Source organism: Aristolochia californica, unplaced genomic scaffold (genome assembly GCF_029961685.1).
Source record: "Aristolochia californica isolate CCGP_79_NKW_82.1479 unplaced genomic scaffold, dmAriCali1.0.hap1 SCAF_7, whole genome shotgun sequence".
NCBI lineage: Eukaryota > Viridiplantae > Streptophyta > Magnoliopsida > Piperales > Aristolochiaceae > Aristolochia > Aristolochia californica.
This window is the reverse complement of record NW_027182268.1, coordinates 40,429,529-40,453,539: the sequence shown is the minus strand read 5'-3', so window position 1 is coordinate 40,453,539 and position 24,011 is coordinate 40,429,529. Positions and strand designations below refer to the sequence as shown.

The 24,011-nt window shown below is 37.4% G+C and overlaps 4 protein-coding genes across 9 annotated transcripts; 2 read left to right on the top strand and 2 right to left on the bottom strand.

Annotated features, from left to right (window-relative positions):
• The first annotated feature begins 3 nt into the window (after positions 1 to 3).
• On the top strand, positions 4 to 1,479 carry LOC137937469 (ankyrin repeat-containing protein BDA1-like). Its single transcript, XM_068782528.1, has 2 exons — positions 4 to 576; positions 682 to 1,479. The coding sequence occupies exons 1-2, from the start codon at positions 4 to 6 to the stop codon at positions 1,477 to 1,479; spliced, it is 1,371 nt and encodes a 456-aa protein (XP_068638629.1).
• LOC137936707 (uncharacterized) lies at positions 1,360 to 8,478 on the bottom strand. 2 transcript variants are annotated; one of them, XM_068781544.1, is made up of 7 exons: positions 8,273 to 8,478; positions 7,900 to 8,188; positions 4,473 to 4,605; positions 3,980 to 4,141; positions 3,815 to 3,873; positions 1,794 to 1,881; positions 1,360 to 1,686 (listed from the first exon to the last, which is right to left on the bottom strand). In XM_068781544.1, the coding sequence occupies exons 2-7, from the start codon at positions 8,026 to 8,028 to the stop codon at positions 1,595 to 1,597; spliced, it is 663 nt and encodes a 220-aa protein (XP_068637645.1). In that variant the 5' UTR covers positions 8,029 to 8,188; positions 8,273 to 8,478; the 3' UTR covers positions 1,360 to 1,594. The 2 variants fall into 2 exon arrangements, with proteins under 2 accessions (XP_068637645.1, XP_068637646.1); XM_068781545.1 differs by having other exon boundaries at positions 3,980 to 4,126.
• A 201-nt stretch (positions 8,479 to 8,679) lies between these two features.
• LOC137936192 (putative potassium transporter 12) lies at positions 8,680 to 14,136 on the bottom strand. 2 transcript variants are annotated; one of them, XM_068780758.1, is made up of 9 exons: positions 13,867 to 14,136; positions 12,974 to 13,202; positions 12,577 to 12,825; positions 12,424 to 12,474; positions 11,726 to 11,986; positions 11,192 to 11,244; positions 10,994 to 11,108; positions 10,657 to 10,911; positions 8,680 to 10,039 (listed from the first exon to the last, which is right to left on the bottom strand). In XM_068780758.1, exons 1-9 carry the CDS (start codon positions 14,098 to 14,100, stop codon positions 8,994 to 8,996), a joined length of 2,493 nt encoding a protein of 830 aa, XP_068636859.1. In that variant the 5' UTR covers positions 14,101 to 14,136; the 3' UTR covers positions 8,680 to 8,993. The 2 variants fall into 2 exon arrangements, with proteins under 2 accessions (XP_068636859.1, XP_068636860.1); XM_068780759.1 differs by lacking the exon at positions 11,726 to 11,986.
• Positions 14,137 to 17,763: 3,627 nt separating this feature from the next.
• On the top strand, positions 17,764 to 22,146 carry LOC137937158 (serine/arginine-rich splicing factor RSZ21A-like). 4 transcript variants are annotated; one of them, XM_068782239.1, is made up of 6 exons: positions 17,764 to 17,878; positions 19,021 to 19,135; positions 19,412 to 19,500; positions 20,617 to 20,851; positions 21,421 to 21,540; positions 21,793 to 22,146. In XM_068782239.1, exons 2-6 carry the CDS (start codon positions 19,047 to 19,049, stop codon positions 21,830 to 21,832), a joined length of 573 nt encoding a protein of 190 aa, XP_068638340.1. In that variant the 5' UTR covers positions 17,764 to 17,878; positions 19,021 to 19,046; the 3' UTR covers positions 21,833 to 22,146. The 4 variants fall into 4 exon arrangements, with proteins under 4 accessions (XP_068638340.1, XP_068638341.1, XP_068638342.1 ...); XM_068782240.1 differs by having other exon boundaries at positions 19,008 to 19,135; XM_068782241.1 differs by lacking the exon at positions 17,764 to 17,878 and adding an exon at positions 18,066 to 18,149.
• Positions 22,147 to 24,011: the final 1,865 nt, after the last annotated feature.

The window sequence follows — 24,011 nt, the reverse complement described above, 5'->3', positions numbered from 1 at the left end:
GAGATGGATCGGGGCTTTTACGAAGCTCTCCTGCGTAACAGAGTAGATTGTTTGACAGAAATGCTGACTAGAGATCCCTCCCTTCTGGACGGAGTTGATGATGCTGGGGACACGCCTCTGCATGTAGCCATTTCACTCTGTTACTCCACGCTCTCGGAGGAGATTTTGCATCAAAAACAAGAATTGGCATTTGCTGTGAACCGGCAGGGCTCTCTGCCTCTCCACTTAGCCTGCCACAAAGGACAGTTAGAGATGGTAAACAAGCTTTTACCTGTCAACCCGGACGGCTGCCTCGCACGAGATGTAGAAGGACGGACTCCTTTCCAGATCGCAGCAGCCAAGGGTCGAGCTCAGGTCTTGACTGCTTTAGTCCAAGAAAGACCTGCAGGGATTCGGATCTTGACAAACAGAGGGGAAACCATTGTGCATCTCTGTGTCAAGCACAACCGCCTCGAGACTTTGAAGAATTTGTTGGAAACACGTGAGGTGGTCGTGGAAGTGGATCAAGTTATTAACTTCAAGGATGATGATGACAACACCGCTCTTCATCTCTCTGTGCGACAAAAGAGCGCTGAGGTATGTCTTCTTTTTCTTCTAGAATCCTCAATTCTTTTTATACTTCTCCAAATCAGAGTCCAACAGCCACTTCTAATGACACTTTTTCGCTATCTAATTCTGCAGATGGTGAAGCTTCTTGTTGGAAGAGAGACGCTCTTAGTACACGCCACCAATTTGGAGGGATTCTCAGCCTTTGATTTGTTATCCGAGAACCCAAGCGCAGCAGAAAAAGAAATCGCGAAGATCCTAAAACAGGCTGGAGCAGAGAGATCATTAGCCGGAAACAACAAAAAAACGCTACTCAGGAGGCTGATAGAACCCAAGAGGCACGAGGAGTGGCTGACAGAAACAAAAGGCGCACTGATGATAGTAGCCATACTGATTGCCACTGTGACCTACCAAGCTGGCCTCTACCCTCCAGGTGGGGTACTACAAAAGGACTCAGATAGCACCACTCAATCGGCTCTGGATCACCACCCTGGGCTGGCTGTTCTAGGCCTCATCGACCGGCAGAACTACACTTTTTTCACAACATTCAACACTCTGGGATTTCTTTCATCTCTAAGCATAATTCTAATGCTTGTTAGTGGATTCCCTCTTGAACAGGAGCTATTTATGCGGGTATTGATGGTGATCACATGGGTCGCCATAAGTTCGATGGCTCTGACCTACGGCAACTCCTTCGCCTATATGACGCCAAGGCAGGTCTGGGGTAAGGCTGGAGCTAACAACGTAGCTTGTGTTTCAGTCATGTTATGGTTGGCAGTAATGTTACAGCTGCTTTTACTGGGCCATTTTATTCGCATGGTTGTTGGATTAGCAACATGGTTGCTAGAAAAACTAAGATTTCTAATAAAAAGGGATGCAGGAGCTCATTACATGGACGTTTCTTTAGATTCTGGATTAACCTCCATGCTCTAGAGTGCGAAACCACCCCAAGCGTTACAGATATTGTACAACATGTAGCTTTGTCAACCATTTTAATGAGCAAGGGATATGTGATAGAATAGGTGGCAGAGAAAGGAGAATGAAAAAGTTATCTGACATCAGCCAATTCTTGTTGCAGCTGGGTGAAAGCAGAAGACATCAAGGACCGCTTATTTGCTATCTGTACAAGAATCTCCAGTGCTGCAGAAAACAAATATTTGCATTCATCATATTTGCTCTTTTGATATTCGAATGTATAATCTCTGTAGTGTTTGTTGACTACAAGAACCCAAGTTGAGCTATCTAACCTGTCTCAAATGAAAGTTGGGCTCCACGAAGCTTTGGAGAAACCAAAGTACCAAACACCGATAGTGTTTTGGTTCTTTCCTTTTGGACCTACAGAACCAAGAAAACATTTCATATGGAGATACTCTTTTAACAAGTCACGGGTTATAAGAGAGAGCGAGAGAGAGAGAGTTGAAATGATGATTAAAAAAAAACAGGGAGGCGGTCCAGTATGTGTAAACATAGGGCTGCGACTCTGAGGTTGACAAGGATATTCCCATCTCAAGTAGCCAAAGGGTTGAGAGCTATTAAAACAGAAATGTGAAGACCTTTGAAACAGAGCATTTTGATCAATCCTGTCACGGAGTGTCTGTTTCAGAGGGACTTTCCTTTTTTTGTTTCAGTAAAACTGGTCAGTTGGCCATAACAGTTTCTGGGTAACAAGCAGTCACTATGTAACATAAACAGATAACAATCAGATAACAAGGTACTTATTGAAACATATATGTATATATATAGAGAGAGAGAGAGAGAGAGTAGAATACCAAGAATTATTTCAAACAAGATCCTTATCCACCTAAACATTATAAACAGTTCACAGTGGTTAACATAAGCATGAATGTGCCAACTGTACCCCTTCTCATACAAGATGGAATAGATTAACAGAATGAAGGTGCCAAGTGTAGCAACTAAACCTTTTTCTCCAACATCTCATGTTGTTGGACACACCATTCTTTACCAACTTGAATTTTTTGTCACCTTCTGTTTTTTTTTTCTTTCTTTTTTTAAATTGTCTTTGCTTTGTGTTACACACCTCATCTTGTTGTCTTAATAAAATTATCATCATTTCCATAGAAAAAGAAGTAAAAAACAATAAAGGAATGGATATACTGAATGACACTTCCCTAGATGCATCAAGACTTCAGCCTCAAATCAGTCCCTAAAACCAAGTTAGCAGGACTATTCTACCTCTGAAATTTCTTATAGACCCCCACAAACAACAAGAGCAGGATTTTTTATAGGCCTCCACATATGTTCAGAACAAAAATGGAGAAATGAGCACATCAAATAGGTTTTGGACCCGATCCATAAACGATGAGAGTTAATATTCTCACCACAATTTAACAGTTGCAAGTTTGACTCCATGGAATTTCTGTTAATTATAAGAATTGCTATCCATACCCTTGATAGTCCACTTTGGAAAAATGTAAGGTGGAGATGGTAAGAACAAACATATTTCCTATCCTCACTGGCCCATAATATGATGGATCGTAGGATCGCCTTTATCTAATGATCACCTAATCATTTGTTTCCACATGCATTTCCTATAGGAGAACATTAAAAACATCCTGAGAGTTGCATTGAGTTGGTTCAACATGAATGACAGCCCCAAGGATTTGAGAGTCTAGTGGATGTGATGGTTCTAAACTCACCTTGAAAAGGAATAAAAATGTTATAGATAATAATAGGAAGTTTTGGAAGTGAAAGAGAACTGTAGAGACACAGACTTTTGGAGAAAAGAAGATGGGATAAATTGCCAAGTTGTTTCTTCAATTTGTCACATCACAAACTCCATGTCAGAGACTTCTACTAACTATACTGAAGCTAAATGAATCTCCCTACATCTGCTCTTTTATTTGCTATTTCCATCGCTAGGTTGACTTGCTCCAACTTTTTCCTCGCTACTTCCATCCATTTCAGTATAGTTCTTTCCTCTATTTCTAGCTGGTTCCCCTACACACTAAAACATCTCAAATGGCTCTCCTGTAATAGAAAATTTTAAAGGATTTTAAATTATATCATTCAAAACAGATAAAGTGGAGTCATCAAACCTCTTAAAATGTTGCTAAAAATGTCACTGTTATTGAACTTCCATAAGAAGATAATGGAATATCCCTATAAGATGTTGTTTACCCTTCTTCATGCTCTCTCAACAGAATTTTTAGTAGTTCCTACACCGTAGGATCCTATCCTTCAGAAACATGCTAAAAGAACAGAAAATTGTACGAATTTTAAAAACAAGAGACACTGTCTTGTCACATACTTGCTTATCAGTAACAAGAGCAGGTGCAGTCATGCAAGATTTGTCCTTGGCTTCTGCACCTACAAGAAAGGAGGAAATTTGGAACATATTGGAAATTCAAAATAACTAGAGACAACAAGGAGAATCACAGAAAATATAATCCATAAGATCAAAAAGTTATCATACCAAGAGACTGTGCTGGACCTCGTCGCCTTAGCTGTAAACTGCCAGTTTGCAATTCTTCATCCATTCTTACCTTCTCGGAATCAAAATGACTATCCTTTTGTGTTCCCCATTTGGACAGAGCAAAACGGGGTGTTATAGTCACAGGATCTATTGAAACTGCCGCTGAATTAGCCAATTTCATGAGATAGGCAAAATCCAATCACACAAAAAATGACAGAATACAGAATAGTTACAGTAACAAGAAACCAGTGACTCAGAAATATTAAAACATAATAAAAGAGTGAAAGAAGTTGGTATTTGGCATTTCAATGGAAGCTTACAAATAAGTGATCAAAAGGTACAGATCCAAGTTGTTCCATTGCAAAATCTCACCTATGCAATTATGCAACTGCCTCTACTATAAATGGATCATAATGAGCAGCAAAATCACTTTGATAAATGACAAAAGAATAGTGACAGGAAAAAGATGAAGCTCAATAGATACACATATCACCTGAGAGAGATTCATTCATAACCCGGCTCACTTGCACAGTGGTGGCAGCAGGATGTACTTTGAGGTCAAACAAGACACTGTTGATGCGAGAGGAACCCATGGAATGCCGAGCACTGGCTAAATCCAGCCACCCCTGTTAAAATCAAAGCTTTACCGTGTTAAGTGAAACTAAAGAAAAGGTGATTGTCATCATCATCAAAGCACTGTTCTATATAGTAGATTCAGCTATACACATCCTCTTCATCTATTCTGACTAATCAAAAGAAGAGAAATGTAAAATATTTCAGAAGACTTTCCATACAAACATGGAAAAGAAGCAAGAAAATCTCTGGAATTCACAGGAAAATAACCAAAAAAACTCAAAGAAGAAGCCTATCCTCATTTACTGGACTCAACAAAACCAATACTGCGGCCAGTACAATAAAACCAAATCAATTTAAAGATAATTGGCCAAAAGTTCCAAAAGTCACAATGCAAGAGACCCATATCTTCTGAGGTTTAGTTTCATGCTATGATACAAAATGTGGAGCAACTTTCCTAGATAAGTTATTCAATTGATAAAAAATTCATATTAATTTAATAATTATATGAATGACTTCATACTGAGAATATACACTTTCAGTTTGACAAAGTATCACTAGGCCACATGAATGAGGCAAAACTGAGTTTTTAACTCAGCCAAACCTACAAGAAAGGACTCATTCACTCTTAAATACATTTTAATCATTGTGAGAGCATTAGTTTTTATAAATTGTAATTTTCTGACAATAGTCATACTCCTTTCTGATCACATTATGAATTTTTCTGCAGCTGATTCCTTTAAAAGGTTTTAAATTTTCCTACGCTAGTCAGAGGCATATTGAGTAAGAATGTGATTAGCCCTGATCCTACTCCTAGGATGGCCCCAATTCTGCCATATACAGTTGTTTTGTATTTCTCATAAAAGCTCCAACCCAAAGAGCTCCCTGAATGCAGCTGGATAACTCAATTGGAGAGGGAAAAGAGATGCCATAATCTCTTCCATATGTTTTCTTGTACATCTTGTGTGTTGGGAAGGGCAGAATCCTTGCCCATAAACTTTTCAGGAGAGAGAACCACATTGAAAAACAAATCACAAGCTTTCCAATGGAAAGTGCTCTTTCAACTTTCGGACCTAGGACACCTTCCTATTTAATTTGGATTCAATTATGCTCCCCTTTCATTTCCCACCCTCTAGAGCAATTGATAGTGATTCCATCGGAAAAATAGGGCAGAAAATTTTGTAACCTTTGGAGTGCATGCAAATAATGGAAAAGACGATTTTCTTGCAGAAAAACTTCTATATTGGTGGGCTTACTGAGAAACTACGCTTCATATTTTACTTTGGGCCTGCAAGTGGCCAAAACTCAGCCATCTACCCAGTACTGCTATTAGAGACATCTGGAGATTTGTGACTATCTCAGTGAACTACATATAGAGTTGGAATGAGAAACCCAACCAACCCTCCACACACCCCCACCCCCTCTTCTAGGCAATTGTTTAAGCTAAACTTTGGTGCCACATCCAAAGGTAGTCCATGCCAGCAAGCATTTTCCATGGTCTGTAGGAAATATCTATTTGGTTTACGAAGCCTTTGGTCATTATGCCACTACGAGAGCAGTTAAGGGCCCTTCTTAAGGTCTCAGAGCTTATGTTAATCACTTCACTGAACCCTTCTTCGTTAAGGGGAATTCACCTGTCCGAGAAGAACTTCCCCCATCTGCCACCCCAAGAGCTGTTTTTTTCTTTAGCATTATGAGAAGGAAAATTCATACAAAGGAGAAAATACATAAAGATCCCTAGGGACTGAGATGTGCAAAGAAGAACTTCCCCCATCTGCCACCCCAAGAGCTGTTTTTTTCTTTAGCATTATGAGAAGGAAAATTCATATAAAGGAGAAAATACATAAAGATCCCTAGGGACTGAGATGTGCAAAGAATCAAGGAACAATCCAAAGTTCTAAAACAAAATATTGAAGAAGGAAACCAGTCTATCGAGAATGAGCTCCTATAACAAAGTGTTCAGCCACTCCTAGCCAAGAAATCAAGGTAATTTGTGCATCAAGGTGTAGAGATTGCCCCATGATTATTTCTTATGGTTCTTTAATGGTATTGAGGACCATTTGGATCCTTGATTCTATCATGGGTTACATATTGTTAAGAGACACCCACGTGTGTAGGGGTGGTATGACTAGTAAATAAGGAAAATTTTCATAGAGATGGCATAGAATTGTAATATGCAAGCTGGTACATGTCCTTTTATGGTTTTTTCCTTTTGAAGCATGTAGCCCTAAGGGCATTGTAGTAATTGTAAACATCTTCATGTAGCTATAAATACAACCTCAAAGCATGGGATAGAACATTCAAACCTCTTCCTCTTGGATCAAATTCGTCTTTAAACCTCTCTCTCTTTGCCTCTTCTATCTCTCCCATGGTTTCTTCTCTCCTCTCTCCCAAGAGCTAGTGTTCCTCTCTTTTCTCCTTCCCTTAAGATCTCTTATGTTTATATTTTGGTCTTAGAAATCAATGCATGTCATTAAAAATTACTGTAGTATTTCCCTGGCTAGAGCACAGCTTCCCATCAACACCTTGTTGGTGAAATGTCTTACCACTCAAATAAAATTTCAGCTTTTACATTGTATATTTTGTCCTTAGTTGTATTTTCTTACATTCTCGTTCTTGCTTCAGGAGCCTCTGCTTCTCCATCTCTTAATAAAATGTCTTTCTCATTTTTCTAGCGTTACTGTTGCCCCCTTAACTGCTTCACCCATCTCACACGGCACGGAGACGCAGAGCCACCTAAGGTCATTGTCTTCAATTGGTGTGCAGCTAGAAACAAGCTCCTCACCATTGACCATCTTGAGAAAAAGGGTATGCAACCAGCAAACCAGAGTTTGAAAAAGAAACTTTGTACCAACTCCTCCCACATTACCCCTTACCTTTTGAGGTATAGGTCTCCGGCATTAAAAAGGTTTGGGATGTAAACATGCTTCCGGACATCCTTTAGAGACTTAGAGGAAACATCTGCTGGCTCAATCTGGGTAAAAACCATGTAGCATTTGTCCTAAGCTGTAATCCCTTGGTACTTTTAGAAGGAGGAGAACCAAAGAATTTTCAAGCAAGAGCTCATTGAGACGGCTTTGCACCAGAATTTATCCTGGACTAGCCTCCTCGATGAATTTATGACTTCCTGAGTTCTGTGAATCGGAGACACTGGAAGTATACCTGCTAATCTTCATGCGGTCTGCCCCTATTTAGTGTCCCCTTGGGTGCCTTCTCTCTTTGGCACCATCAAACCCTAAAGTATTAAACCCGAAACTGCAATATTCTTCAAAGAAAATAGAGCTCTACAAACATAGAGGTTGAATTATAACGTTAAGATCTTTTATAGAAACCAATCAAAAGCATACCTGGCGGAGACTGGATGACAAAGAGTCGAAGAGTATGAGATAGTCGTCTATGGAATCGAGGAACTGCATGACCATTTGATCTCCCTCTTCTTTCCCCACATTCTCAGAGGGTAGTATGTTGCTCTCCATCGGATCCAAAATAACTAAATGCCCTTCTTCTCAAGTTAATATAGAGATAGGCACTATAATCACTGCTTGGACGCAGGACACAATCTACTGCTTTGGAATATGGAAGTTCCCAGCAGGACGACTTCAGTACAAGATCAAACAGCCCCGAGTTTCAGAATATCTGAAAACATCAACGAAGATTATCATGATCATCGATCAGTGAATCTCCAAAAAAATTAGTAGAGACATAATTAAGCAAGCTTACTGTGTCCGGAAATGCATTTGCTGAGAAGATCCAGAAATACACAGAAAACTCCAACTTCCAAAAAGAGTTTAGAGCGGTTCAGCAGACATAAACATCGGCAATATAGTTTAGAACTGTGGTCAAGGCTCTATGATGATAATAATATGATGGATTTCAGAAACTGTTGCCGATGATAATGATGTTGAGAGGATTTGACAGTAGTTGAACTCAATAAAGTCATATAACTACAGCTTTTAGCTTCATAAAGTTATGATCAGTATAAGACTATAACTTTTAAATAGTTTTATCCTCAAACAAGTCCAATCAGTTCACATGATTTTTTTAAAAAATATCAGAATTTATACTAAAACGAAATCCTTAAGAAATCACTAAAATATCATTTAAGGAAACTAAATCACACACTTTTGATGGGTTCGACTTAAACATAACCTCTTCACTTTCTTTTTGCTTTTCACTTACTTTAGTCCAATTCAGTAGAGAAGGTAAATGCTTTACTAATTTTTCGATCTACTAACATGGCCTTGAATAAAGTGTACACTTGCTGGAAAGAACAATCCGAATGATTGATATCATCTACCAGAAGAAAATACATGGAAAGGTTGAGACTTCTAATGATACAACAGCTTCAGTCAATTTTACGTCATCCTCCTTCACACTAGCCGGTACCAAAGCAAGAATACAGAACCAAAAGGCTCTCGGATTATTCCGGAGACCTGTTGGATCAGACCATATAAGTCATTCCAACCCTCATCACATTCGAGTGAGGCACGCGTAAATTTGCTGCTCCTGCCCGGCAATTCCTCCTCAAAAATGCATAGAAGTAGTTTATAACTAATTTCTTTATGAAGAAAGAATCCTTCCTTGCTCGAACATCCCCATGTGCAAGCAAATAAGTAAAACCCGAATCCATGGCTTCCCTTAGGGCTGAAAGCTCATATTCCAAACTCGGATCTTCTTCAGATGACATAGCACTAGATGGCAACATGGACCCTGCAGATTCTGAAGTTGAAGCTCCTATCTCATCAACTTCATAATTTAAAAGTAATGGAACCCGTAACTCTCCCTCTGCATTTGTGGCTACTACAGATCTCGGTTGAACAGCTTCATTCTCAAAATCCATGTCCATTATGCCACTCTCTAGCGCTAGGTCCCGTGCCTCCTTTCTCAAGAATTTCTCAAGGCTCTCAACCAAAAGCTGCTCAAACGTATGATGGTCTTCCTTTCTAATATCTTTGTACCCATAACGAGCAACACATTGGAACATGTGGTAGTCCTTAGGACAGATCCTTCGGAAGTGGAACCTCTCTTCTTGAGGAACCATTGGAACTGGTACATATTTGATGCAGACAAAAACAACTGTTGACTGGATAGCTGGAAGGCAGAGTAAAAACTGGCCAAATATAGAGGGGATACCTTGAACGAGCTCATTGTAAAGTAGACCAATTCCTGGAACCCGGACAGTCCCAAGTGTAGAACTCAATTCAAGCATGAAGTCCGTAGAGATCTTCTCCCTCACTTCGCTTCGATATTTAAGCACACTTCCATAGTTCCAAGCGTACATTACACAGAGAAAACAAAAGGCAAACACAAGTGGCAACCATCCACCTTCTTTTATCTTTGTCAAGACTGCTGACAAATAGATGAGCTCCACTGTTCCAAATACGAGAGGAAAGCACAGAGCTTTAAGCAGATTAGTCTGCCATATCAGAAGCATAACTAATGTAACTAAAGCAGTGCTCACCAACATAACTCCAACTTCTGCAATGCCTGATAGAAGAACAAAAGCTAACTTGTCATGAGAAGCATTAAACTCATCTATACATATAAAGAAAATGTAAAGAGATATAAGTCAAAAAGAAGTTACTGCAATAGCAGCAGCCATTTCTTATTCTAAATCTTCATGGATCACTCGTGTCCACAGTGAGTTTCATATCTCCTAGGCCTAAAAAGCATACCACTCGTGGCACTGTGATGACCAAATACAAGTCCAGCCAGTAACCCCCTCACCCCTGGCTGTGAGGCTCCACTCCTCTCCCTTTGATCCTTTTCCAATAATATCCCAAAAAAAAAATATATATATATATATATATATAAGAAGCAGTCAGGTTACCTATCTGCTTCTGAGCCTCCACCGTACTCTTTCTCAGTCTAGAGACGTATCCCCATAAAATATTTTCTTCTCATTATCATTAAAAACAAAATAGAAACTGTTCCATCACTTAGGAGCATGTTTCCAATTCACCAGGACGTGATTGATCAGTGACCAGGTTAGTCCCAGCACATACCTGTCCCAGTTGAATAAAGGCTACACCATAATTAAGTAAATAATGCATATGCAAGAGGACCAATACTTAGAGAGGCTCTAGAGCATTGGAATACTTAACCGTAGGCATTCGCAATATCATTGGTATTTCTGAAAGATGCAACGACAACTATACACATAATCATCAAGAACCAGTTGATGACTGGAATATAAATTTGACCCATGAACTTCCTCGAGGTGTGGATAATTTTTAGCCTCGGAAAGCAACCAAGCGCCATGGACTGCTTGATACATGAATATGTGGCTGATATCATAGCCTGACTTGCAATCATGGCTGCTAGAGTAGCAATGACAAAGACTGGCCAAAACAGCACACCTGTCAAACACATTAATAAATGAGTGAAATGAACAATAAGATGAAAATTCATTGTTGTACACAGTTCATTGGCAAATCTTACGTGGAACAGAATCATAAAACACCCTTTCAACTGAAATCGGGTTTTTCATTAGGAATGCTGCTTGACCCAGATAGGCTAAGAGAAGGCATGGGAACACAACGCATGTGAATGCTATCTGTAGCAAATGTATATTAAAATCCTTAATCGTAAAGGAGTGAAGACATTGAAATTTCAAAACAGATAATGCAGAAAACTTACCTGAATTGATCTTACAGAAAAATGACCAAGATCAGCAAACATTGCTTCAGCTCCTGCAATCAAAAGTAACCATTTATGCCCTTTGATCATGGTCTTGCTACTAGAACTCTAATTCAGTTGGAAGAGCCCAATCTTGCCAGACATGTCCCACAATGTGCTTTCAGAATTGAAAATCATGCATAAGATTCCAGAAGTTGAAACAAATTAGAATATTTTAATAAAAAGGTTCAGTTGAAGTGAAATGTGGATATACATTCCATGAATTGAAGAAACATGCCAAGAAGGAATAATTTTATCACGAGGAAATCATTTCACTTCATAAGAAGACACGTATAGGCAGACTCAGAAAGACAATGACTTGTTGTTGAATTATAATATCATTCTACATGCAATCTAATGCATGAAAACATGGGAAAATTGAATGCGCAATCTTCCCACTACTTCTAGAGCATATGAAAATTAAGATACGAGATTTTTCCCTACTATTCGAATTTTTATTTTTATTTTTTTTGAATGGCTTGCAAGTGAGCTAACCTGTTATGCACAACACACAACCACCAAGAGCCGACCATGCACTGACACCATTCTTCTTGAAAAACAAATAGATATAATATGGATTGAATGCCCTCAACACAGAGATATCATGTGTAATTAAGTTGAATAATCCAATTGACCCAAGAGAGAAGAACCAAAGCGCTAGAGCTGGAGCAAATAAGAAACCCACTTTGCCTGACCCAAAACTCTGTATGCAAAATAATCCAATGAGAAATACAACTGAAACGAGCACCACAGCATCTGCAAAGATTGGCATAAGAACCAATTTTACATACAAGGTCAGAGAGATAAATAAGAAATCATTACACAGATTCTTCAGATGCACCCACACTGAATCCAAAATTATATATAAACAATCATGCTCATTAGACTCCTAAGATTCATATTTTATAGTTATTCCTCTCTTTTTAATTGATTAGACGAGATACACCCTGTTGATAATTTATCACAAAAACACAATTATGGTATCCTGTGAGATGGCATGGTACACCCATGGGATGCCATGGGACCAATCATCATGAACCTCATGACATTCCAATGAACAATGATTTACTCGAAGCATGTCCTTTTCACCATTTCCACACACCAACAGCTAAAGAAACAAAATATGAGGAAAAAAATAAATAACAGAAAAAAAGAACAAATAACAAAGAACTAGGAATAAGGAACAAACTCACCTGTGTCAAATCCTGTAATTTCACCCTGTAGACCACTCACTGCAGACATAACTACAAAAGAAAAGAGACCATGGCATCCATGAAGCAGATCAATATAAAAGTAGAAAAAAGATGGAAAATATTTTTACACAAGTACCATTAGTATAGGTATACCTGACATTGCTGGGGTAAGAATACCATCCCCAATGATCATGGATGTCCCCATAAGAACCAGTAGCAATAACAAAGTCTTTAAAGACGAATTTCTTTCCAAACACTCTTTGATATTCAATGCCCTTTCGAGTTCAGGAGTGGGCAGCTTAAGTTGAAAACTGGAGATCTGTTCATCAGCCCGTTGTTGATTCGGTAATAGGTTAACTTTTGCATATCTGCAAATTAGAGAATATAAAGCAAAGGAGCCCCCTGCAGTTCAGCAAAGTTCAGCAAATTCTAAGTAAAGACCAAACCAGGTATGATGTACTAGGAGTTAAACGGACTGAAACAACAGTTTGATGAGACAGGGAAAAAAAGAATCAATTAAACCACAAATTTCAAAATTGATGACTCGTACCTTCACCATTATCGTTAGCTTTCAGCACTATGAAAACATATTTTGCAAAAGGAATAAGTGTAATAGTGTACATCACTAAGGACAAAGCTCCCAATACATCAATTTCAGATTTTATGGGAACTTTACTGAATACATCACTGAAGACATACAATGGACTTGTACCCAGATCTCCATAGACCACACCAAGAGTTTGAAATGCTAGTGCAAGAGTTCCCCAAACAGAAACATCCTGAGTTGAGAAACATATAAGAAACAAAATTAATGAAGAAAGAAGAAACCAACAGTCGAAACATTTAATAGCAGGAAGGAAAAACAAAATAAAAGCAGACGAGCACCCCAAGACTGACTCCAAAAAATTCAAGGATTTCATAAAACATGATGCCGAGCTCATTTATCTGCTATTAAGAATCTAATAAATGCAAAGACATGAAAAGAAATATAAAAAAGATCTTCTTCTTGAACAGCAGCTCTAGTTGGCTTTGAACTGATTTACCTAAGTCAAACGATTGAGAGAATGAGCTCAAACAATTCTACATCATCCAAACTCCACGGAAAGAATCTATAAACATGAGGCGTGACCTATTTATGACTGCCAAACAAATAATCTAACAAGATCTTATCGGAAGAAACAAATCGAAACTTAAGCTGAAAGGGCGAAAAAAATATATCCCAAGGGTCATGTAAAAAAGAAATGCCAAAAAAAAAAAAAAAAACAAATAATACAACGAGGAAGAGGTCATACGACTAGCAAAAGAAGTAGGTTTACAAACTAAATAGTATGAACATGTTCAACATCATTAAAGCAACAGCTCGAGTACTAGATCACCAAAAGAGAAGTAGATTTCGAGGGACACATGAGAAGCAGATGTACAGATAGCAAAATAAAAGAGAACCTGGTCATGTGATTTATGAAAACCAGCGATACCCATGGCTTCAACATCGAAAGAATCCACTCTTTTGGGTTTTTTGAGTAACCTCCTCCGCAGACCGCCTTGCTCCTGCAACTGAACCTTGTCATCTTCCTGAAAAGCAAACAGAGGACTGTCGGAGTCCACTTCACTACCATCTACCCATCTCGATTCAGCACTTGACCGTGTCCCTTCTTCGATAGTATCTCCTCCTTCCATTTTCCTCCCTAGTATCAGGAGCAACGAAAAACGGAGTTTCTCTTTACTTCAAAATTTTAAGGCAGAGAACACGTATTCCGTCAACTGTTTTACTTCAACAATTCCAAGCTTCCGGCTGCAGTTGGGTTACTTTCAAGGACAAACTAGCTGCCGCAGCCCCTCAATGGCCCACGCAAAATCACGTTTTTTTTATGTATCTGAAAATCCCTCCAGGGTCCAACCATGATAAGGAAAAATATTCGTCGAGATGCTCTCGAATCTCGAGTGCAGACTAAAATTACTTGGAGAGAGTCAGGAGACGGACGAAACCAATTATCAAGGAGCCATGTGGGGTGCGAGTGATGCAGAAGTCGAGGTACAAATGTTCAAAAAGTTCGTAGAAAGTACAGGGGCCCGACGGTAAGTAAACAATTTGATACGTTGTGGAAGATACTCCGTCACTCCGTTTAATTCGCCGGGACCCACGCAAGCTGCTGCTTCTTCTTAAAATCACGACCGCCATCATCGAGGAGAAAGAAGATCATCGAGAAACTTATAATATGAATTGCTCGAATGTTGCATATTTCCTGATTGGTTTGCACTAAACAAGGTGCCTGTTTCTAGCCTTGTTTGCGCCTGAGGAACGGCCCACCCTCCTCGTGCCTTTTGCATCTTATCGTGGCAGCTTTTGGCCTGTTGCCATTATTATTAGTCGATGGGGGAGGGGGCGAATTTGATATGAACTTCACCAGTATTACTCAATTCATCTCGTCTTTAGTGGTGCACCAGCGCCCTATTTATGTTCATGAATCATATGAATCCAAATATGACACCTAAAGTTTAATTTCCAGATTTAGGATTCTGTAATTTTTTTTAAATCATCCGGATGAAGCGTCAGGATGCATCATCGTGGGAGGCCGAATTTTTTTTTTCTCTCTCCTGATCTCCTTATTCCTCTCTCGGTCTCTTCCTCCTCTCGCGTTTTCTTCTCCCTCTCGGCCTCTTCTCCCGTCTCCCTCTCGGTCTCCCTCTCTCTTCTCCCTCCTGACGCCGAACATTGTCGCATGACTCCGTGGCAGATCCTGTCGCAGAGCCACTTTGTTGCCATGCCTCCGGCGTAGCATCGTCTCCATCGCATCCCTCGCAACGCCCGCTTTCCCGTTCAGAGTGCCTCTCCATCGCAGGGCCGCCTCCATTGCAACGCCGTGAGGAAGAAGACGCACTGCTACCACCACTAGTTTTGCCCGAGTTTAGCCGAGTTAATCCGGGTCAACTTGGTTTAAAACAAAAAAAGGGATATTGCAAGCATGGCTAACCTTGCTAATCCCAATTATCAATTATATCTTTACCATTCAAATGAGCCTGGATTGGTTTTGGTTCTTGTACCACAATTCCTCACTAAAAAAAAATATAGCATATGGAGTCATTCCGTGATTATGGTCTTAACTGTCAGAAAACAAATATGGTTTTGTTGATGGATCACTTATTTTTGTTTATATATATATATATATATTAATTACTATATTTTATTAGTGATTTAATAGTGGTAATTAAATTTGTTAAATCAAACATTTGATAGATTATTTTTGTTTAATTAACTCTTTTATAATTAATAAAACCAATGGTTTTAAATTTAACTACCAAAAATATTATTGATTGATAATACGTAAAAATATATAGTGTGTTAAAGTTATAATTTGATTAATTCTTTTTGTTTAATCATTCATTTTTATGTTAAGGCATGTCTTATGTTATTAATAAATTAATAATTTAATTTATTATATTTGTTTCTATTATTTTAACTTTTTTATATAATTAATCATGTGCACAGTTAATTGGCTCACGCAATTACTGTATTAATGTATAATAAACTGCAATCATTAAATAATATAATATATAATTTAATTAATTAGTATATTGATACATTATAATTATACATTAAATTATTTAATAGTGTAGTAATCATGTTTGTTTTATAGGGTTTAGGTATTATGTTTTAATTAAACATATTATTACAAATTACTCATTCTCTTGTTTTTTATTTTTTTTATTTTGGGGCACTAATAATGGAAACAGATTTTCAATGCACATAAACTCGTCCACACTAACACCAAATTTGAAGTTGAAGTTCATGTAAATAATTCAAATGATTTTGAAGTTAAAATTCATGTTGATATAATAGTGTTGACTAATCCCCCTTGTAATGCTAATATTCGTCACTCTCGTTTAAGATTTTGAAGTTACACAATGGAGAGGTGGATCATCTTCCCTTAAATATATTTGATTTATTTTTATTATAAGCATATCTAATTAAGACTAATTTTTTTTATTTTGTATAGCTATTAAGTTTCAACCGGTTATTGTAGTGGCCGGTTAGAATTTTACTTATTAGCATTAAACTGTGGACTATGCTTGGAAAAATATAATTGCCAAGTCATTGTATTTGAAATGGTATTTAAAAAGGACTTTTTTGCTCATTTTGTTCTTTCACTATTGCCTTTAGACATTATAAAATTAAGCATTTGTTTAAGTATTTTATTTTATACAATTAATTAATTTTAAAATATATATTTATTTCAATTTTGTTTATCAATTTAAACAAATCGAATTTTATATTAGTTTTTAATTGAGTAGTCAAATAAATTTATCTTACAAGAATTAAGTAATTTTATATAATAAAATATCCTTTGTTTATTTACACAAATTCACGATTTTAATATTATAATTTATTTATAACGTAAGAGTGAGAATTTAGATATTACAAAAGTAACAATTTGATTAAGTATTTGGATATAATAGAAGTAAGTATTTGTTTAATCAAATTTTATATATTTAACTAAATAAATAATAGATTTTAGTTTTTTAAAATTATTTATTATTTTTAAACAAGTTAAATTTTATTTTAGCTATAGTCAAATAAAACTATCTAAAATAAAAGCTAAATATATTAAAATAAATTTATATAATAAAATCCTTTTTATTTATATAAATTATTTATTTTTAATATTATATATAATGACTATTTTAAGAGTAAAATAAATAAATTGTTAAAGTTTGAATATTATAAAAATAAGGATTTTAATTATTCTATTTTCATGTATTTAATTAAATAAATAATCTGAGTTTATTTTAAATAGTTAAAATATATTATAGTTTAATTAAAATAAAACTATATTATAAAATTAAATCCACAAAATTAATTTTATATAATAAAAAACCCTTTTTTATTTACATAAATTTACAATTTTAAATATTATATTTAATTAATAATATATTAATTCAGACAACTTTTTAAAAAACTATCTTATAAAAGTTAAATCTATCAAAGCATTTTTTTAATAAAAAATTTATGTACTTTATATTATATTTTTCACTATACACTAACATAAAAAAATACTTTTAGTTACATTTTTCATTCATTTTCACTTTCACTTTCACTTTCAAAGTTCAGTGACCCCGTCCCGTAGTATTTCTTATAAAGTTCTCATTTTTCAATTCTAAATCCGTTAAAACAACTTGGTAGGGACCATCAATTTGATGGGTCACCATCATGGTCAATTTACCTTCTATCATAATTTAAATAAAAGTAATTTTTTTATAAAAATATCGTCTGTCTTCAAATTCTTACCCATTGGCAGTCACTCGGTGCTTCACTAAGCGTATATATGCTCTTAAAAAGAGTAGGGGTAGCACTGTACTTTTCGTAACCAATGTTTAAACTTATTTCCTCGCTCGAGCGGCTCGAATTTCTTTCTCTAGGGTTAGATTTTGTTGGTTTCTGAACTTACGTGCTTCAAAGGTGAGCTGTTTATATCCTTTCCCTCTGAATTGGGTCTTTTTGTTTCTCCGCTTCTACATTTTGTTCTATTTTTTTTAGTTTTTTCTGTTGTTTGATTACACACGTTTTCTCATATTATTTTCTTTGTCAAATTTCAGTTTATGGAAATTCTTCACATCAAATTTAACGTTCTTTTATTTCGGGTTTAGTTCCCGATATACAAAGTAAAAGGGTCTAATATGATATCAGCGTTTGTATTCTTTGAGGGTTGATAACGTTCTGTTTCGATTAGGTTTCCTTCTCTATATGATGCCTCCAATTTCTCTTGTACGATTTTTCAGTGTGTGATTTTGTTTGTTAATCTGGTTGGTCAGGCTCTTTCCTTACTGCGCAGCGTACTTTCATTAGGGTTCGAGTTTCTTGGTGATCGATCTCGATACCGTTGTCGTCAACTAATCACAATGTAGTCACGTAACATTGGCTAGACAAAAAAAAAGATTCAGGTGTTCTTTTTTCTTTTTTTTAAAATGTAACCTTTATCGCTGTAAATATTTTTAAATTGTTTTTTGCACTGCGATCTTTAAAAAAATGTTGGAGGCAAGAGAGAAATACCAACAGCTAGAGAAGGCAGAGTGATTGCCTCCTTGGCTAGAGATCCTGATACATTTGCAGATCTCAGGATGTGCTGCCAAGAGATCTCTACATGCCTACCTAGGGTGACTATTTCATAAAATTAGCTAGCCTCCTAGGGGGAGTAGCGTTCTGGTGCGTCCAGTATGATGTGTTCGGTTTTGTCTTTTTATGTTTGTATGCATCTTTATTATTTTTCAATGCCCTCCTAAATCTGCTCAGTTCCCATTTCATGTATGGCTACCTTAAGTAATGGAATTGGATACAATTGTAGCTCTTATACTTGTGATCTCTATGGTATTGTAGGTATTCTTCATCTCACTCTACTTTTTCCTTTTTCACAGTCATGCCTTTTTATAATAAATCATTTTTTTTGTAGATGTGATGACTACACTATTAGGAGCCACTTTGCTTCTTACTTAGCTTTATGCTTTTTTTAGATTGTAGCCAGGCGTCAATTTAAGCTGAAAATTAGTCCCTATGTCACTCTCACTGAGCTGAGTTGATGTCACTTATTTAGTTTTTTATTCCAGGATTGTTTTAAAACCGGTCGTCAATAATGTCTCGAGTCTATGTTGGAAACCTTGATCCAAGAGTTACAGAAAGGGAATTAGAAGATGAATTTCGAGTCTATGGTGTACTTCGAAGGTAGGTTACTGATTTATTTTGTTGAGTATTTTCTGTCTTCTGAACTCTTAACCTTTTATTAGATAGATTAATTTGCAGTCATATACCCATTGATATAATTATGAGCATATTCAGAGGGTGCAGGGCCAGATCATGTGACCAGGCCTGTATGCATCAGGGAAATATCTTGAAGCATAGAGCATCTTCTGTTTCTTATCTGTTGAGAAATGCAACCTCTCATTCAGTTGTAATTTTTTTTGTCCTTTCTGTTCTTTTACATTGTTGGAATGAATGCAGTGTTTGGGTTGCACGTAAGCCTCCTGGGTATGCATTCATTGAATTTGATGACCGCAGAGATGCTTTAGATGCAATCCGTGCCTTGGATGGTGAGTGATCATTCTTATATTTTGTAATCTCATGGTTCCACATGATTTTTTTTTTTTTTTTTTTGTAGTACCTACTTGCTTGAGTTTTTCTCCTCTGTGAACTGTTATTGCAGTTTATAATCATGAACAACCGTAGGGTTTTTTGGCCTGGTAAAATGATTCTGTATCTCTCTTGTTCTGTTGTCTAAAATGCTGATTTTACTGTATATTTCTATTCAAGCTAACCCATATTTTACTTGAGTGAGATGGGACTTGTCTGAAGATGATCTAACAATGAATGGATATGAATTGTTAATCAATTGAACCTTATGTCCGTTTCAAATATTGAACTATTATCTGATTGGAGATAGTACTATTCAGTGTTTGTTGGAGCCTTTATCGTTCATTATTGATGGGTTTTGTTTAAAACAGTGATTAATGGCTCTTTGTTTAAAAAAGTTGTTTGATGGCTTTCTGGTCTTCTCATCATCCAACTGCCTGAGGACAAGGCAGAAATAATTTTTATATATAAGGGAGAATATAATTTTTTATATATGAAGCAGAAACAAATTTTCTATATACAAGGCAAAACTATTCCTAAAATTTATGTATGCACAACAGAAGATTTGAAAAATAACATAGCTCTTATGCTCTTTACAATAAAGCCATTTTTTTTTTGGCATGTCTGCTTATTGTAAGTTCTTAAAGGCGTTGAAGGATAACCTTCAACATGCTTAATATGCATGAATGCTGATTTGAAAATTCCACTACTTTTGGCTGAAGCAGTAATATTAACAAGCTGCTATGTAGTGTTTTCACATTCTTTAGTCTTAGCTAGTCAGAGGCCATGGGCCCTTCTAGTTCTCAGCTGCTGTATGTTTGCAACATAAATAACTTATTCTGTTCTGGCTTCCTTCAACAAGTCGGATTTCTCTTCATATAACTAGTTAGAGGCCATGTGGGCCCTTAGCTCTCAGCTACTGTCTGGTTGCAACATGAATAACAAATTATGTTCTTCGCTTCCTTCAACAAGTTGGAATCTGCCTTGGATTTCATATCCATGCCGGGTTCCTTGTTCCTTTGGTTGGAAAATTTTTAGGACATAATATTTTACCTTTTTCTCTTGGATATCTACAGGGAAAAATGGGTGGCGAGTTGAGCTCTCTCATAATTCTAAGGGAGGTGGTGGAGGCCGTGGTGGTGGGCGTGGGCGTGGACGTGGTGCGGGTGATGATTTGAAATGTTATGAGTGTGGTGAACCTGGTCACTTTGCGCGGGAATGTCGCCTTCGTGTTGGTTCTGGAGGCCTAGGCAGTGGACGGCGTCGAAGCCCCAGCCCTCGGCGCCGCAGGAGCCCCAGTTATGGGCGCAGGTGCTGTTATTTCTTTTATCTTTGATAGTTTTTAGCTTATTGGGTTTTGTGCACAACAGCCGGTAGTTTCATACAGTTTAGCTTTTTTTTTATGGTTTACCTAATCAAAGTCACATCACCATACACTTGTCTGGTCCATTCGGGTGTTTTATTTATCTTTGCTCAAATTATTGTTTGGCACTGGGTATATCTGATAACCTGTGCTTGCATTAAATATTGATTAGGTATTTATGACTAGTCTATCTACCTCTTGTACAACTGCAGTTATTTGAAGTCTTCATGATTATTGACTTTAAAATTTTGTTTCATATTGAGGAGTTCTTACTGTAGGCAGAGATTTTGGAGATATGTATTTAGTAGTTAGTTTTGCCTTGTGGCTACTTAGTCAAACTAGCTACTTTTATGGATGAATGGTGGTTGCAAGTTTAATTTTAATGCAACTAATCTTTCATATGCTTAAGGATCAGGAAGTCTTTTTCTTTTCATTTTCAACTTAATATTTTAAGTTACATATTTTCATGCATATTGGGATTCTGGCATATTTTGTTTGAAGATATATACTGTTACAGGAGTTATAGTCCACGAGGTAAACGGTCTCCCAAGCGTCGAAGCATTTCACCGCGTCGCCGTAGCTACAGCAGGTCGCCAACGTATCGCCGTGCTCCTCGAGACTCTCCTTATGCCAATGGGTATGACTTAGTTTTGTGACCATTTTCAAGCATGCAATATTTTTTCTTTATTTTGTTCTGTTTTGATTGTGAATTTTTTTTTTGAAGTAGAGAATTTCTATTGATAGTCTGTAGACACAAGTAACAGAAACGTCATCTTTCCCTATCCCTCTCTGTCTTCTATGTTATTGGTTCAGAATATAATCTCTGAATGCTTGTGGCATTACTAATTACTTTCTGTCATTGACATAAATTATTTGCTGTTTGTGGCAGGAGCCCAGCTGGCAGAGACAGACGCAGGAGTCGTAGCTAGAGTGGATCTATTCCTATGGCACCTCTCAGTTTGTACTACTGTTTTAATTGGAAGTTTAGGGAACAAGAAGACATGCTATTTTGATCTGCAGGATGAAAATTTGGATGTGTTAGACTATTCAAGGATCTTCTTTGACAAGTAATTGGCCTCATCAAACTGGTTTGCTCCAAATGCATTGCTTAACTGCTTGTGTGTGCACGCAGCACTCTCCTCAGCTGTTACTGGGCATATGGAGAGGTCACTTTTCTACTTACATATTTGCCTTTGTTCTCCTGCTCAATACATCGTACATGTATTAATTTTTTCTCTATTAATCGTCTTTCATGTCCACATAAAAATTGATTGAATTAAGAATTCAGATAAAGTTTTCGCAAAATCTCACTTAAACCTGTGCCTTTGTGTTTTGTTTTGAGGTGTGGTTTCTGCTAAAGCGGTATCATTTGGAACTACATACTCGGGTTTTCTACTCTATGATTCTCTCCATCTCTTCCTCGCTTCTTGTGCTTTCCTGCTTGAATTACTCCTCGAAATTGGTAAAGCTTGGGAGTGTGGCTACATGTGGCACTGCTTAATGCTGGTCCTGCTCAAAACGAAATTATGAAAAGAAAAATTAGATTTTGCAATACACCTTAAACTTTTAAGTGCTCGGTTCAAGGAGACTGCTTCAAGCTCTCGGGTGCAGGACTACAATCAAGGGTATCTGGTTCAAGCTTATCTTCCCGACTTGTTGGTTGCATACAATTAGTATTCTGGATGAAGCTTCTGTTGGGGTGTGTAATTTCAGTATTACTACATGTTTGGCTTGGTCTGCCTCTTTTCCACTTGTACTCAGTATGTATAATGTTTTGATGAGTTCCTCTTGTACTATTTCCTGTTTCTTTTCTATTTTCCCTTAACTGATGTCACCTGTTTGGAAAGCTTCAGGGGAAGTAGGGAAACATTAGTAACATTGACGGTTGTTTGCCGAGCAACTGCCCTGATAGGGATGCTTTCTGTGTACAGAGAGAACTTTCCTAGATTTTGCCAAACCAGTGTGTTTTTTTTTCCCCTTAAAAAAGGGTACCTGGCCTATCCTTGTCCCTGCTTTGTTTGCTAAGCAAAATGATTTGGCATTTGCTGTACTGTTTTACGGCACGCACATAGGTTGTGACTCCGTATTTTTCTACTGTAGACTTGTGCTGTTTGTTTGTTTTAGTATGTTTATGCTTACAGGCGGTCGGCCTACCATTCTGTTTCGTGATTTGTCCAATAGTTGGATATGCTTGTGTTACAGAAAATAAAATCTTGGATGAGGTAAAACATAATGGACCAATTAGTAAGCTTAAGGAAGGTAAAAATTTGAATTTTTCTTCATACAGGCTTTGCTTACGAAGAAGCTTTCTCAGTTTGTGGGGCTTATGGTTGTCTGCATGGGTTTTAATCGCACATTTTAGTAACACGCCGATTACTAAGGGGGTTTGAGAGATTTTGAGCTCTGCATTTTGCAGTATCTGTTCTCTCCCTCTCCGGTTTTTTTTTGGTTCCTGCTTCCGCCGCTCGATGGTCAGATACTTGGTGCAGTGTGAGCCTTCGTGGCCACTCTTTGAGCTACCTTGCACATGGACACCGTTGGTGGATGTGGGCCTTGTGGCAAACTGAATTTAGGAGAGGGAAGGCAGATAAAAGAGATGGATTGCTGGATGTGGCCAACTGAATTTAGGAGACGGGGAAAACAGAGAAAAGAGATAGGTTGAGATTTTATTTTCAGCAAATTTTAACCCTTAAAAAAATATTTTACTTGATGAGGGAGCCATATTGTCGCGGGAAATGAGCAACCACATCTGCGGTAGTGTTCAAAGCTCTACATGTGTGGTCTGGATATGGCGAGGCTTTTTAAACATAGTAATACTGACGGCTGTGCTGCTTGAAAGTCTTTTTCAGCAACTCACAAAAGCCGAGAAGAGATTGATGCCGCTGCCAGGCCCACATACCATCTACGCCCTCACTTCAGGCCCAGCTCTTCACCTTCTCTCAAGGCAGATTTAGTCCCCATCACTGCCCTCGTCTACGCTGCTAACGCTTGCTTTCATCTGTACCGATTTGGGTGCACGAATGGCTCTCGAAGACTCTCATGGCAGGTAAAGCCATCGGTTCCGTCGCTATGGACTTAATCCACCATCCCTTCTACTATATTTTAATC

Excerpts from the sequence above, each read along its gene's own strand:
- LOC137937469 (XM_068782528.1), top strand. The coding sequence starts at position 4 with ATGGATCGGGGCTTTTACGAAGCTCTCCTGCGTAACAGAGTAGATTGT. Across the intron at positions 577-681 it reads TGCGACAAAAGAGCGCTGAG|ATGGTGAAGCTTCTTGTTGG; the intron begins GTATGTCTTCTT and ends CTAATTCTGCAG.
- LOC137937158 (XM_068782239.1), top strand. The coding sequence starts at position 19,047 with ATGTCTCGAGTCTATGTTGGAAACCTTGATCCAAGAGTTACAGAAAGG. Across the intron at positions 19,136-19,411 it reads GTCTATGGTGTACTTCGAAG|TGTTTGGGTTGCACGTAAGC; the intron begins GTAGGTTACTGA and ends GAATGAATGCAG. Across the intron at positions 21,541-21,792 it reads GACTCTCCTTATGCCAATGG|GAGCCCAGCTGGCAGAGACA; the intron begins GTATGACTTAGT and ends TGTTTGTGGCAG.
- LOC137936192 (XM_068780758.1), bottom strand. The coding sequence starts at position 14,100 with ATGGAAGGAGGAGATACTATCGAAGAAGGGACACGGTCAAGTGCTGAA. Across the intron at positions 11,245-11,725 it reads TTGTGTGTTGTGCATAACAG|GAGCTGAAGCAATGTTTGCT; the intron begins GTTAGCTCACTT and ends TTTTGATTGCAG. Across the intron at positions 10,912-10,993 it reads GTTTTATGATTCTGTTCCAC|GTGTGCTGTTTTGGCCAGTC; the intron begins GTAAGATTTGCC and ends TGTGTTTGACAG.
- LOC137936707 (XM_068781544.1), bottom strand. The coding sequence starts at position 8,028 with ATGGAGAGCAACATACTACCCTCTGAGAATGTGGGGAAAGAAGAGGGA. Across the intron at positions 3,874-3,979 it reads AGGTCCAGCACAGTCTCTTG|GTGCAGAAGCCAAGGACAAA; the intron begins GTATGATAACTT and ends CCTTTCTTGTAG. Across the intron at positions 1,882-3,814 it reads CTCTTGTTACTGATAAGCAA|GTCCAAAAGGAAAGAACCAA; the intron begins GTATGTGACAAG and ends TTGGTTCTGTAG.